General features: G+C 43.5%; 1 protein-coding gene across 3 annotated transcripts in view; it reads left to right on the forward strand.

The window, feature by feature from the left end:
- The window catches only part of LOC121711792 (1-phosphatidylinositol 4,5-bisphosphate phosphodiesterase beta-1-like), a 147,394-nt gene that overhangs the window by 4,000 nt on the left and 127,752 nt on the right, over positions 1 to 15,642 (forward strand). For all 3 annotated transcript variants that reach the window (XM_042095628.1, XM_042095629.1, XM_042095630.1), the window contains exon 2: positions 2,308 to 2,385. In XM_042095628.1, the coding sequence (XP_041951562.1) occupies positions 2,308 to 2,385 (78 nt within the window). The remainder of the gene's footprint in view (positions 1 to 2,307; positions 2,386 to 15,642) is intronic.

A 15,642-nucleotide genomic window follows, 5' to 3' on the forward strand; every position in this document is an offset into this window, starting at 1 on the left:
ACACACACACAGCATGTATGCCATTGATATCCTATTTAGATACTCGAAACATGTACCTAAGCTTTAACAAAGCCCCCAAACCCTGACATACAGTGAGCTAAAGCCTATACATCTGCTTGCACACACACATACACATACACACACACACACACACACACACACTGACAAACAAATAACATACACACAAGCAATAATAACATGAGTACATACAGTAATACAAAACACATTTACACACACACTTGTACATATATATTCAGTGCACTGAACATACTTATGCACACTACACATTCTTAAACACATACTACCACATGCTACTTCAAACACATACCAGCACCAAAACACACATACACATACAGAAAGAAACACATACAAACACATACCAAGATTCGCTGCAGGACAGGCAACATGAATTCCTGTCTGGTCATGGGACTGAAAGATCTCAGCCAGAACCACATGACTGCTGACCCGATCCTTAACACGGATGCAGCTCAACAGATCACTTCTATACAGTATCTCTACTCAATGTATTTCCATACATTTCTACTGTGTTTTTTGTACATTTCCACCGAGTACAGTATTTCTGTTACATGCTTCTGTCATGTCCTGCTATACATTTCTATGACATACATACATTTGTATTTTCGTGCACAACTCTTATGTATTCTATGCATTTCTAAACGTTAAATAAATTTAATTGCAGGTGGCAGGTGACACTTTGCCCTATCTGGGTCTGTTCTGATGTTGTTTGTGTGTGTGTGTGTGTGTGTGTTTGTGAGTGTCGGTGTATGTGTGTGTGTGAGTATGTGTTCAGGCCCAGTCTTGTGTCTGAACCTGCTTCCCTCTGGGGTAGTGCTCCTTCCCTGGCCATGTCTGTGAGTGTATGTGTGTGTGTGTGTCCTTCCCTGTCCTGTGGGTCTGTGAGTGTGTGTGTGTGTGTCTCCTTCCCTGTCCTGTGTGTGTGTGTGTGTCTCCTTCCCTGTCCTGTGTGTGTGTGTGTGTGTCTCCTTCCCTGTCCTGTGGGTCTGTGAGTGTGTGTGTGTGTGTGTCTCCTTCCCTGTCCTGTGTGTGTGTGTGTGTGTGTCTCCTTCCCTGTCCTGTCCTGTGGGTCTGTGAGTGTGTGTGTGTGTGTGTGTGTGTGTGTGTGTGTCTCCTTCCCTGTCCTGTGTGTGTGTGTGTGTGTGTGTCTCCTTCCCTGTCCTGTGAGTGTGTGTGTGTGTGTGTCTCCTTCCCTGTCTTGTGGGTCACCTGAGCTCTGGCTTGGGAAACCTGGCACAGTGAGCTCTGCTCTGCTCTGCTCTCCAAGGTTATGGATTAATTTCCCCGGGAAGGCAAACACAGATAAATATCTGGCCTGCCAGCGCTGCAAGTGGCCCTAAATGAAATGCTCAGCTAAACAATCTCAAATGAGAATGTAAATATTTGGTGGCCTGTGCACGAGCGCCGCCGTTAGTGCTGTCGTCATCCTCTCTCATCTCTTTTTCTTTCTTTTAATTTTCTCTTTCTTTTAATTTTCTCTTTCTTTTCTTTGCCTTCTCTTGTATGCTGGTGTGATGCAATCAGAGAATATTTCATTGTTAATGTCTCTCTCACACAACCCATTGAACTACGACAGAAGCGTGCGTGCGTGCCTGTGTTTCTGTGTGTGTGAGTGTGAGAAGGAGTGTGTGTGTATGTAAGAGTGAGTATGTGCATGCCAGAGTAAGAGAGAGAGGGTGTGTGCCCTGTGTGTGTGTGTGTGTGTTACAGAACACAGGCTGTCGTGAAAAGAACTGAACCTTGGTTTCTTTTTATAGAAGTGTGGCCAGCAGTATCCCTGGCAGTTGCTATGTAGAGATGTCCTGAGGGGGCTGCTGCATGTGTGTGTGTGTGTGTGGGTGTGAGTTTGTGTGTGTGTGTGTGTGTATGTGTGTGTGTATGTGTGTGTGTTTGTGTGTCTTCCGTGACATAAGATCTCCCCTTGTCAAGATGTGATGAGCGTCAGAACAGACTGTTGCTGCTCACTGCCAATGCAATGGATTGTTTTCAAAGACACAATACTGTCTTGCTCTCTGTCCTTTTATTCACTCTTACCATCTCAGTCGCTGAAGTTATTTTTTCCCTGTACTGTCAAAAATATAGGTGCAAGACACACACACACACACACACACACACACACACACACACACACACTCTCTCTGTCTCTCTTTCTCTTTCCTCAACTCCCCTGATGTCCACTTTGTTGCTCAATTCTCTTCATCATTGCAAACTCATGTAACACATTTCCCTGGAAAGGCTTCTGCTTGCTAACACCTTTCTCTCTGTTGCTAGGACACCACTGCTGTCACCCCAGTGACCCTACGGGTCGACCCCCAGGGCTACTTCCTGTACTGGACGGACCAGAATAAGGTAAGGCCTTTTTGATGTTGACCATAGTTGACCATAGTTGCTCTCTCACAGGAAAAAGAACTCTTAAACTTTGCTTGCTGAGGTCTGTACTTGGGGGAATGGGGGAATACATGCATCCTCATTGCCTCATTCTCACCATGCTCTTATATATTGCAAGAATCGTCACCTATCATATAGGCCTATTCACACCAAGAACGATAACGATAGCTATAACCATAACGATAAAAGCGTTCACACTGAACAATGATAAATAAAGTCTCTCTTTGTGTTAATGAATGTGACGGTTAAAATTCGTTGAGTTCTGATTGGCTATTAGCTTTTTATTGTTCTGAAAATCACTCTGAAAGTGATCCCCAACGATATCGTTCTTCATGTCGTTATCGTTATAGTTTATGTGTGAACATCGTCATTCATATTAACAAGAACGATATTAATTTTTCATTATTGTTATCATTTTTGGTGTGAATGGGCCTTATTTCATGACATCCAGAAGATGTTCTTGTCTGTGTAACAGGCAGCAATAAGCTGCTCTGTATTCTTTGGTCTGTGTGGAGTAGTTGGAAGACTGTGCGAAAATACGAGATGCATAACCCTTGATGCATAATCATTGATTGAACGTCTGAGATTCTACACCGTCTTCTAAGAAGCCTGTATAGAAATGTCTCCCATGCTCTGTGCATATCAGTGTGCTTGCTGCGTTTAATAAATGGCAATAAGTGCCAAGATTTACAAGTCTTGTGATCTTACATCAATAAAACTGCTTATCAAGGAGCATATTCAAACTATAACCACAAATCAATTATGGAGACAATTTGAACTCCCTCTTGTATCGTCTGAAAAAATAAATTCACATGCCAAGAACAGGGCTAAGTTGCAAGCATGCATGTGTTCACTTTGTTTGCTGAAACACGTTAAAAAATCGAGTATGTCTAGGGTGCTCATAGCGTGAGGAGTGCATAATGAACACGCACAACTGTGTGTGTATAAGCTTTCCAAGGCCTTAAGTTCCTGTCAGAGTCCTGGACTGCTTCTCTGGTCAGGGAAGGAGGGAGGGAGGGGGAGGATAGACAGAGGGGGGGCTCTCTGGAGCATCTCCAGTTTATCAGCGGACATGGACGACAGGAGAGTTGGTAGTGTCCAGAGAGAAACCTGTGTGTGTGTGTTAGTGTGTAACGATAACTATAACCATAACGATAAAAGCGTTCACACTGAACAACGATAAATAAAGTCTCTCTTTGTGTTAATGAATGTGACGGTTAAAATTCATTGAGTTCTGATTGGCTATTAGCTTTTTATTGTTCTGAAAATCACTCTGAAAGTGATCCCCAACGATATCGTTCTTCATGTCGTTATCGTTATAGTTTATGTGTGAACATCGTCATTAACAAGAACAATATTAATTTTTCATTATTGTTATCATTTTTGGTGTGAATGGGCCTTATTTCATGACATCCAGAAGATGTTCTTGTCTGTGTAACAGGTAGCAATAAGCTGCTCTGTATTCTTTGGTCTGTGTGGAGTAGTTGGAAGACTGTGCGAAAATACGAGATGCATAACCCTTGATGCATAATCATTGATTGAACGTCTGAGATTCTACACCGTCTTCTAAGAAGCCTGTATAGAAATGTCTCCCATGCTCTGTGCATATCAGTGTGCTTGCTGCGTTTAATAAATGGCAATAAGTGCCAAGATTTACAAGTCTTGTGATCTTACATCAATAAAACTGCTTATCAAGGAGCATATTCAAACTATAACCACAAATCAATTATGGAGACAATTTGAACTCCCTCTTGTATCGTCTGAAAAAATAAATTCACATGCCAAGAACGGGGCTAAGTTGCAAGCATGCATGTGTTTACTTTGTTTGCTGAAACACGTTAAAAAATCGAGTATGTCTAGGGTGCTCATAGCGTGAGGAGTGCATAATGAACACACACAACTGTGTGTGCAGAAGCTTTCCAAGGCCTTAAGTTCCTGTCAGAGTCCTGGACTGCTTCTCTGGTCAGGGAGGGAGGGAGGGGGAGGATAGACAGAGGGGGGGTTCTCTGGAGCATCTCCAGTTTATCAGCGGACATGGACGACAGGAGAGTTGGTAGTGTCCAGAGAGAAACCTGTGTGTGTGTGTGTGTGTGTGTGTGTGCGGGTGTGAAATGGTGCGTGCATGTGTGTGTGTGTGTGTGTCCAGACTCAGAAAAAGAAAGCAACAGAGAAGTATTTGTGTGTGTGTGTGTGTGTGTGTTGGTGTGTGTGTGTTGATATGGCTGACAGAAGCACAGAGTATTGTTAAGTGCTGACAGAAAGGCACAATTATGGGTGTGTGGGTTAGGGAATGTGAAGTGATTTTGTGCTCATTCTGCAGAAGAGGCATTAGTGTGTGTGTGTGTATGTATCAGTGTGTCAGGTCAGGGTAGAGGGCCTCCCCATCAGGGGAAGTGCCATGCTGGGTGAGTGTATGGAAGACTGCATGTCCTGTCTGAGTGCTCACAGCTGTGTGTGTGTCTGTGTGTCGGTGTGTGTCTTTTTCTCCCTCTCTTTCTCTCTCTCTTTCTGTATGTGTGTGTTTGCATGGATGTGTATGTTTACGCTAGGTGTGGACTGTGTGTGTGTGTGTTTGTGTATGTCCTCTCTGAAACTCTTGTAATGAGTTACGGGTTTAGGAAGCGATTGATTATGAGCAGGAAATGTCTAAGGCTGTTTCAACAAGCAGGGGGGCTGCCATAGAATGATGACAGCAGGATCAACTGGTTACACACATGCACATATAGGGTCACATGCACGCTCAGGTGCACACACACTCATGCATGCATGCTTGCACACATACATACACACACACACACACACACACACACACACACACATACAAACACACATGTATGTGACAGGTTTGTGACCCACATGACTCAGACATTTTACACAACCAAACAGGAGGACTTTTACGAGCTTTTCCCAAATCACGGAAGTAACGTTGACGCAGCAGTATAGTAGCAGATAATAGCATCCATCAGGCAAGTGTTATTTAAATAAACTCCTGGTGTACTTACAAACTTTTCAATGCCTTGTTTTATGAGTAAAGAACATACTGTAGACGTTTCGTACCATTCAGGGCATTATTGTAATTTACAAATAAAAGTTGGTTCCATTACGCCTGGCTACTCGACCAGGGTTCCCTTTAAGTACTCTACCTACCTCCCCACAGTAATAACGTCTGTGATCTCCTCCTTACTCTGCGGAGTCTCTTTGCTGTCCTGTGCTGCAGTGTGGATGGATGAAGAGCTCTTGCCATCAGTCTGTGCTGTTCAGTGCCCCTCTGCTAACACGCGTCTGCTAGTCATCATAACAATCAGGGCTGACGAATGGCACCGAAAAATCAAAGGGCCGGCGCAAATGGACGAGCTGGATAAGACAAGGGGGGGATAAAGGAAGGAAACAGGAGGATGGGGAAAGGAGAAGAAAGGAATGATTAGTGGAGGAGTGGAGTAGCTCTATTGATCAAACCAATATGTTCTGGAGGAGGGACAGTTAGCGCTATGGATCAAACTAATTCGCTTTGGAGGAAAAACAAAATGGAGGAATGCACAGGAAGCCAAAGAGTGCCACAGAACATCTGCTATCAGCATCTCTCATTAAGAGGCTTGCGTGTGTGTGTGCGGAGATGTGTTCTAGATGGGGATTTTCGGATGTTTTTTCTTTGTCAGATCGTGCTCTGGTATGTAAACACACGTGGTCTTAATGTGCTGTTTGTGAGTTGATGTTTTTTAGTGTGCGTGTGTGTGTGTGTGTGTGTGGGGGGGGGGGGGGTATCTGTCTGGCCCTGACAGTACATCTTGGTGGGAGAAACCCTACTGCAACTGAAATGCTTTGATGTGTTCCAATTAGTTATTCCCACGCACACACACAGGAGCGTGCTCCATGTACACACTGACAGACACACACACAGACACACACACACACACACACTTACCTCCATTTCTTCAATTGTACAAGCTTTTGTCCAGAACAAATTGGACTTTATCAGAGGGAAGTATTTTCACCAAAGGCTTTTTTTCTGAGAATTCTGGAACATTCTGTCTCAGACCATTTTAAGATTAGGCTATCGGCTAATTCAAAAGTTTAACTACTGAATGAAGATAGGGGTCTATATGCGTTGACTAAGTTGATGTTCAACTTCAATGAGAGCGAAGTGAAATTTGCTACCATGAAAGCCCACTGTTACAGTATAGTATACAGTACAGTAAGGGGCTTGCTAGCATAGGGTAAAGTTGACTGCTATTTAGCAGCTGCTTTAATCCAAAGCAACACAGACTCACACCAATGTAAATGGAGTCAGGCGGTGACGTTACTGCTGCTCCACCATGTTTGCATAGCGGTAACAGGTATTGAGGTAAGACCAGTTTTGTCATGTAGCCTGTTTCATATACAGATGCAATTCAGTGTGCTTTACATGAATAAAGACAAAGGCCTGTATTTTGCACCCTGGCGCATGGCGTAAAACCCGTTTTCCACCCGGAGCAAAGATTAATTCCTTATTTTGCACGTTTAATTTTTAAACAATGGGCCCAGGGGTGTGGCAATTAACAACTTAGGGAGTGGCTTAGCGCATTGTCTAAAAATCGCTATTGTACACCTGGTCAGAAGTCTATGGTGAGTTGTGTATATGTTATTTTAAGAGCGCATTGTCAACAGTCATATTGGCAGGTGCACCTATCATCATGAAGCACACCAGCGCACGTCCAAGCAAAACATTACAAATTGCACGATTATAATTAGAATAAAGATATTACTAAATACTGTACATCTCATGATGAGTAAGTTATTCACCATCATTTGCAAATTGGTAATGACGGTTAAAAGTGAGTCACGAGATAATAGCAACTCCTCTGCAGGATAAATGCTGTTTTATTCAGTCATTTGAGCAATATTAAGGTAAGTGTTGCTTTTTCCAGCCTATGTTTTCGATGGTAACCCATAGTCAATAGTGAAAGTAACTGCATAAAACTGTCTTGTCGTTGACTGACATCATGGTGAAGTTAGTTTCACTTTGCCAATGATATCAAATAATAGAGGAGTGCAAATGCATGAAGGCTATGCTAGGTTTTAGTAAAGCATGGTTTAGTGGAATGACTATTCCATACAGTCTCGCAAGCACTGGACACATCCTACTAAATTTGAATAAGCTTTTGACGAGTGACGATACACTTTTGACTGTCATGATAGGGCCCAAAAGGCAAAATATAAACTAGCAATTGACCAATATTGTTTTTTCACTGGCTGATGCTGATATTTAAGGGGCTGGGCAGTCGTTGACCAGTATACAATGTCGGCATTTGTTTTTCCATCTAATACAAGAATTCAATAGAAATTACACTTTTACTGAATAATTAAACTGGATAAATGTAAAGTCAATTTAAAATACGTTCCTTTATGTTATGTAGTTGCTTACTGCAAAAATGTTTTGTGGCCACACCATGCTACCTGTGTCTGCAGACACTTTTTGTTTAAATCGGACTTGTCAGCACTTAAATCACGAGAACTGTTATGATAAAATGGCAGTAATCGGCTCAATTTATCACTAAAAGAAATAGTGCATCTCTCTGTCACAGTGTTTCTTCTCTCTTCCCTCTCTCTCGCTCTCTGCTCCTGTTTTCTTTCCCTCCTCTTTCTTCTTCTTTCTGCCCAGCGCTGCACTTTCCTCTCACTGCAGCGGCAGGGCTGTGGTCAGCACTACTGCACACACACACACACACACACATATACATGCACACACGTACACACACACACAGACTCTCTTCTCCCTCTCTTTCACACACACACCCACTATCGAGGAGAGGGCAAAGTGTAAATCTGCAGGCAATCCAGGGAAATTAAAGTGTGACCTGTGCCAAGTCTCTCAGTACTGATCCCGCTTTAAGAGATGGAGGGAAAGAGTGTGTGGGAGAGAGAGAAAAAGAGAGAAACAGATGGATTGAGAGTACTGGTGTGTGTATTGGTATCGGACTGTACAGTATGTGTGTGTGTACACAGGTGCAGTAAGACAGGAAGTGAGAGAAAGACAGATGACAAGGTGGCACCCTCTTCATTATCAAATTAAAGAAGCACTATGCAACAATTTTAGCAAAAATTACCTTAATTATGCAGGTTGAGAGTCGTTCTAAAGGTTCTACAACACTTTCTGGGTCGTTTAGTGGGTGCTTCGTCTCCCCCTATCGCTTCTCCGCAGAAAAAACGAATATGCAACTTTCTGTTCCCGGTCCGAAGAAAACCGAATGTGACTTAGCGGAAGTATCCAATTGCGCCTCGAGAATGTAGTCAGATTGTAGTTTCGAAGATGACTGCAAACGGACGCCGACTTGGCTTTGTTGCTGTTAAAATTGTAAGTAGCCTACCTTTGAGTGAACTTCGTTTTTGTAATGTGGTTTGATAGTCTCTTGAACAATGTGTTTGCTCGACCGTTTTATTGTGAGCCCTGTATGTGTTTAGCTTGGTTTCTTTATGGCTAGCTCGCTAACTAGTGGGGGTTTAGCATAGCAGTCACTTGCTACCGAAGCTGCAGGGGGAGCTGTGTCGTGAAAAATGCGAGCCCAAATCCAGAAACAGCGAAGGAACAACCAGACCGGCATAGTTCTTCTTTAAAGACATAAAAAAGTCAAACAGCATAGAGCACCTCATAGAGCACCCCACTACTCCTCAAACAGTAGAACACAGACTAGAACACAGAACGCACTGTACAGTAGAGGAGACACATCACAAGAGAGAGGATGGCAGAGGAGACTCGTCACTGGGAAAGAGAAAGAAAGTATGAGGGGAAGAGGAAGAGAGATGGACAGATATATGAACAGAGGACTGGAGAGAATTTCGGAATTGACAGGCAATCCATTCATCCAGCTGTGCCATGCCAGCACTTAGAGTCGTCTGTATAGGGGGTTCAGTTAGGGATGGAGAGGTGAGAAAAGAGAGAGAGAGGAAGATGAAGTGAGTGTTTATCTGTCTGTGTATGCAGTTACAGCAAGAGAGACAGTGGCAACAGAAATAAAAGAGAGAGAGAGAGAGAGAGATTACATTACATTACATTACATTACATTACATTACATTTGGCTGACGCTTTTTAACCAAAGCGACTAACAACATGGTAAACAGTAAGTTTTAGAACAATTCTCACAATTTTAGGAGAGTTTAAAAAAACATTAGAGTACAGTAAGAATAAGTGCGTCGGTGAGTGCTGTTTTTAAAAAGTTACTTGTCAGTTTAAAACGGCTGGTGAGTGCTAGGATCAGTAAGACTTGTTGTAAGTGTTGCTATGAGAGTAGATGTTCTCTAAAGAGCAGGGAGATGAGGGAACATAACGTTAGGGAAGAGAGAAAAACACAGAGCAGTATCAAAAGTAGACCACAGAAAAAAGGTGGGAGAGAGGGATGGACAGAGAATCTCACAGATAGATAGATAGAGAGAGGGAGAGAGAAAGAAGGACAGAATCTCACAGATAGATAGATAGACAGAGAGAGAGAGAGATGGACATAATCTCACAGATAGATAGAGAGAGAGAGAGATAGAGAGGGAGAGACATATAAGGACTATAAAGCCTAGCCTGGTGTGTGTCTCCCTTGCCCCAGACGCAGAGCGGGAAGGCATCTTTGTGTCACTGCACACCTCTGCAGCCCTGCTTCCACTTGCAGATCGACACAGAGGTCACCAAGCCAATTCATCAGCTTAATGGCATCATTTCACACAACATTAATACATTTTTGGGGAATGCCAGGCGCGCTAAAGAGAGAGGGAGAATGAGAGAGAGAGAGAGAGAGAGAGAGAGAAATAAAAGTTGAAGTCTTGAAGCCCTGCCTGCCTGCACATCAGAACGAAAGCCTCATCCCCTGTTGTTTAATTGCTCAGATGGTCTCGGAGCGGTAATGGAAGTGCTGGCTGCCTTTTAATTTGGTTCTCATTTGAAGCTGTGCCTGCTGGAGCAGGACCAATAATGGCCAATCATTAGTCCTGTGAAATTGGCTCGACAGGGTCGAGTCATGCCAACGTGGCCGTAGTGAACCAACCAGTGTCCAGCTCAGATACAGTATACGGCAGGGATATGGCCCTCTTACGGGACAGATATGTTGTAGATATGGAACTCGCCGGGTCTGTGTGAGGACATGTGCAGATCTGTGCTGTAGTCAGTGGACACTCTGCCAGAATTGTAAGTGAAGATGTGTTCCATTTGAGTGAAGACCAATCTAGAGTTGTCTAATGAAATTGTATTTTCACATCGTAAATCTCATGTTCTCAGGCAGAATATACAGTTATTTATTATGTCAGTCTCGCAGGTGGTCAGTACAGTAAGGTGGTCAGTCAGTTACATGTAGGTCATCACACTGTTAGTCAGTCAGTTATACAGGTGGACAGTCAGTCGATCCTTCAGTCTGTGTCACTCAGACAGTCATGGAGAAAGTGTCTAAAGGTGCACCATCATATGCACTGTTCTACTCACCACAAAAAGGTTTCTAGAATAACAATATAAGGTCTGTTGTTTCATGACTGTGTGTTTTGATGGTTTGTTTCTGGCGTTTGTATTTGCATGGCACTCTTTTTGCAATTTGGTTGCCTCCAATTTTAATGTTTGATGAGCTCAACTGCCAGGGAAAGGACAGCCTTCCCTTCCGTACAGCTTAATCACCATGTTGATTGGCTGAGATTGTTTCTGGCTCAGTCCAAGGGACTATGTTTGCTTTGCATTTACATTGTGTGCACTGTGAATGCCATCAGTCGGCAGTTCATTATGAACAAGTAGCAAGAGAACGATCAGGAGCAGTTTGCTGACATTGACAAAAAGTTTTGACTCTGAATTTGACACTCTGGGACTCTGGGTGTATGTGTGTGTCATAAGGCTGAAATATTAATCAAATCCATATCATAATTTTAACAAAGCAACTAGCAAATCGCAAAGGCGGAAATTAATCATGTAGCACACGACTCTGACCCAATGGTTAATCATGTCACATCTATGTTTTGACATTCCTGTCATCCTCATTGTCTTGTGTGAGATAATCGTACTCACCAATCAGAAGTGCTGTGCTCCTCATAGGCTTCCTCACTAATAAGAAATTTAACTTTTAGGATTAGTAGATAGAGTAGGTAATATTTTAATGTTTTCTTAATTGGTAGTGCTTCATCTCATATTTTAAAGTCTTATACTGTATGTAGTATAGTGAACCGAGGCTTGACTTGAAAAAAGCACTATATTGCAAATCAAATTTTTCAAAATCAAAATTAAATATTAATTAATTAAATAGTTCAGCCCTATGTGTGTATGTGTTAGTGTGTGTGTATGTCTGTATGTGTGTATGTCTCTCTCTTTCTGTGTGTGTGTGTGTGTGTGTGTTTCTGGAGCAGTGTTTGGAGCCTTTGGAGCAGTGGTCTCTTCTGAGCCAGGGACTTTTGAGGGGCACTGCCAGCATTGGTGCTTTAAATGCCAGTCACACACCAGCCACTCTCTTCGTTGCCCAGGGATGGAGACAGAGAATGCACACACACACAGACACACACACACGCTACTGCCAAACCAGTAGACATACTGTACATCTAGTACAGACACTAAAAAACAGACACACACACACACACACACAGAATAAAAAGCATACCCACACAAACACGCACAGAGGGGTACATGCCCACATACAACATAGTTTTACACACATTAGCATCTGCACATACGCCCCCAAAGATTCATTCCTCCAAACACACAAACATGGTGGGCAACCACGTCATTCATAATTACCCAGAATTCATCACGGTTCCACCCCGAAGAATTCCGATTAGCAGCCGGCAAGTGATGCCTGACAAAAATAATGAATCAAATAAACAAACAGACAGACAAACAAGCCAGCCAAAATAACCTGTAAGGAGTGTCGACCTACATGACTGATCTCAGTGGAGGAGCAGAGATCCCGAGTGTAAACATCGCAGCTCCGTGCTCCCACACAACACACAGTAGTTTTACTTTATGCACCAGGCACGCCGCTCATTGTTGAATCACACATTGCCAGTCCTGTCAAATTTGGCAGTATGGTACTGTTCTGGGAGCCCCCTGCCTTTCCATGTGCAAACATGGATGACGGCCTAAGGCCAGGGGAGAGCAGCAAGATAAGCCCCCCATAGGGGACAGAACAGAGCTGGCGTCAATGACAACAACTAGACATTGATAAATCAGACGTAATGGGGGGAAGGTGGGTTGCAGAGAAAGCCCCAAAAGAGTAGGCAGGCTAAGGCATCTTAAATAAGGGGCCGTGCACACGACGCCGGTTTTTGTGAAACCGGTGAGGTTTTGTTAACGGTTACGGCTTGCATGTACACGACGCCGGCAGTTTAGGAGACTGAAACCGATAGCTTTTGAAACCGGCTTCCGAAGTGGGAACTTTTGAAACCGCCGGCTAACTTTCGCCGTGTAGACGCCTGTAGGTGCGAAGCCGGCAACTTTATGACGACATAGCCCCACCTCTCAACTCAGCCACGGCACTCGACCTGACATGTTGCTTGTCAAAACAAACCAAACCGTATATTTATCATATTAAAATGTTTTTCTTTCCCCTGTCATGATTTATGTGCACAATGTAGCCTATCAGCCTTTAGTGGCTAAGTTAGAAGCACACGTTAGCTTAACTTAGTTAAACATTAGCTTACTGCATGTTAGTGTTTTCTCCAGTGGTGCTCAGACCTAATGCAATGCGTAGGCTAAGCATTTGAAATTTCACATAGTAGTCACATACCTTGAAAATTAACTTTATTAGTTTAACAGTTGAATTGAAAACCGAATTGTCTGTAGTCTCCTTATTTCATGCGACGGCTTAACCAGAGCACTTATTAGACATTCTCTGGCTTAACAAACCGTTTCAACAATGTTTTCTTCTACGCGATTCACGCGAAATTATCGTGAAGCTTCTGCACAGCGGCGCCATCGACTGGTCTGGCATATGCACTACAGGACATTTAGCTGGTTACACCTCTGTGTGTACTGTACATGCGAGGTTTTTTCTTGCCGGAGTCGTTAAAGGTGTGAAAGCGGTAAAAGAAAATCCACCCGGCAGTGTCGTGTAAACGGCCTCTAAGCCAGCCTGAATGATCACCAGTGTATAATCAGCTAACCAATCAGCTGAGCGATCAGCTGGGCAGTTAAGTCATTACAACAGTTACAAGATGTATCATTGAGTTACATCAATATGCTAACTGATTCCATCATCCCAACTGTAAAGATCCGAAGCTTCCCTAACCAGAAGCCATGGGTGGCTAGAGAAGGGAGAACGGCATTAAAGACACGCACCATGACTTATAATGCTGGGCTTATTTCAGGGGATATGACAGATTACAAAGCAGCATTTTATAGTTTACGCAGAGCTATTAAAGATGCTAAGCGGCGCTATAGAGACAAAGTTGAAGCTGATTTCTTGGAGGGTGATCCAGCACGAGTGTGGAAAGGACTCCGAACCATCACTGGCTTTGAAAGAAAGTCCCCTCCTATGATGAATGTGAGTAAAGCCCTCCCTGAGGAACTTAATGCTTTTTATGCTCGCTTTGACATGAAAAACACAGACTATCTTGCACTAGCTGCAGCATGTGAAGCAAATGAGGATGCACCTTTCTGTGTCTCTGAGGTCGATGTGAGCAATGCCTTTAGGAGGGTTAATTGTAGAAAAGCTGCTGGACCGGATGGAATTTCTAACAGGGTTTTGAAATCCTGCGCTGCTCAGTTAGCTCCTGTGTTCACTTATATCTTTAACACATCATTGGCTCAAGAGACAGTTCCTACTTGCCTCAAGCAGTCTGTTATTGTTCCAGTACCGAAAAACAAAACCATCATGTCTGAATGACTACCGCCCAGTAGCCCTGACGTCTACAGTGATGAAGTGTTTTGAGAAGCTTGTGAAAAACATTATCTGCTCATCCCTCCCTGCCTCCTTCGACCCCTTCCAATTTGCTTACAGAGCCAACAGGTCTACAGAGGATGCCATCTCAAACCTCATGCACACCACCTTAACTCACCTGGAGGAGGGGAATGGGAATTGTGTGAGGATGCTGTTCATTGACTTTAGTTCAGCATTCAACACGATAGTACCTCTCACCTTGGTCACAAAGATGAAGGCCTTAGGACTGAATACCACCCTGTGTCACTGGATATTTGACTTCCTCACCAACTGTTCACAAGTGGTTAGAGTGGGGGGTCTGACATCTGACTCATTAACCATCAGCACTGGTGCTCCCCAAGGCTGTGTTTTGAGTCCACTGCTGTACAACATCTACACACATGACTGCAAAGCCAACAGTAGTCATACCTCCATCATCAAGTTTGCAGATGACACAGTGATCTTGGGCCTGATTAGTAACAACAATGAACAGCTCTACTTGGATCAGGTTGATGAGGTGGCACAGTGGTGTCAATCTAACAGCTTGGCACTGAATATCACTAAAACCAAGGAAATGGTAGTGGATTACAGAAGGCAGCAGCAGAACTACAGTTACACCCCACTAATGATCAGCGGGGTGTAGAGAGAGTCACAAGTTTTAAATACCTTGGTGTCCACATTACTGAAGACTTAACATGGACTGTTAACACTCAATATGTTCTGAAGAAGTCCAGACAACGACTCTACTTCCTTCGTCAGCTAAGGAAATTCAAAGTTTCTACATCCATCATGAAGGCCTTCTACACTTCAGCGGTTGAGAGTGTTCTAACTGGTAGCATCATCACCTGGTATGGGAACTCCACAGTTAGAGATTGTAGTACTCTGCAGAGAGTAGTGCGCTCAGCTGAACGTACTATAAGAACTCAACTCCCTGCTCTACAAGATATCTATTCCAGAAGAGTACTCCTAAGAGCCCAAAAGATTCTGAAGGACTCTTCTCATCCTAACAATGGATTATTCCTACCGCTGAAATCAAGAAGACGCCTATGTAGTCACAAAGCCAGAACTGAGAGACTCAGGAGAAGTTTTTATCCCCAGGCCATCCGAACTCTGAACTCACACTATACTGACTTTGCACACATTCACTCCTCAGCACTCTCAAACATTTCCCAACTCTGAACTCACACTATACTGACTTTGCACTCATTCACTCCTCAGCACTCATGACCCCCCCCCCCCCCCCCCCCCCCACACACACACACCTACATGACTTTTAGCACTTTTACATCCCTCTCCCTATGCTACAGACCTTTTATTTATTTTCTTATTTCATCACACGTCAAAACACACACGCACACACACACACACACATATCTGA

The sequence above is a fragment of the Alosa sapidissima genome, chromosome 6, assembly GCF_018492685.1.
Source record: "Alosa sapidissima isolate fAloSap1 chromosome 6, fAloSap1.pri, whole genome shotgun sequence".
NCBI lineage: Eukaryota > Metazoa > Chordata > Actinopteri > Clupeiformes > Clupeidae > Alosa > Alosa sapidissima.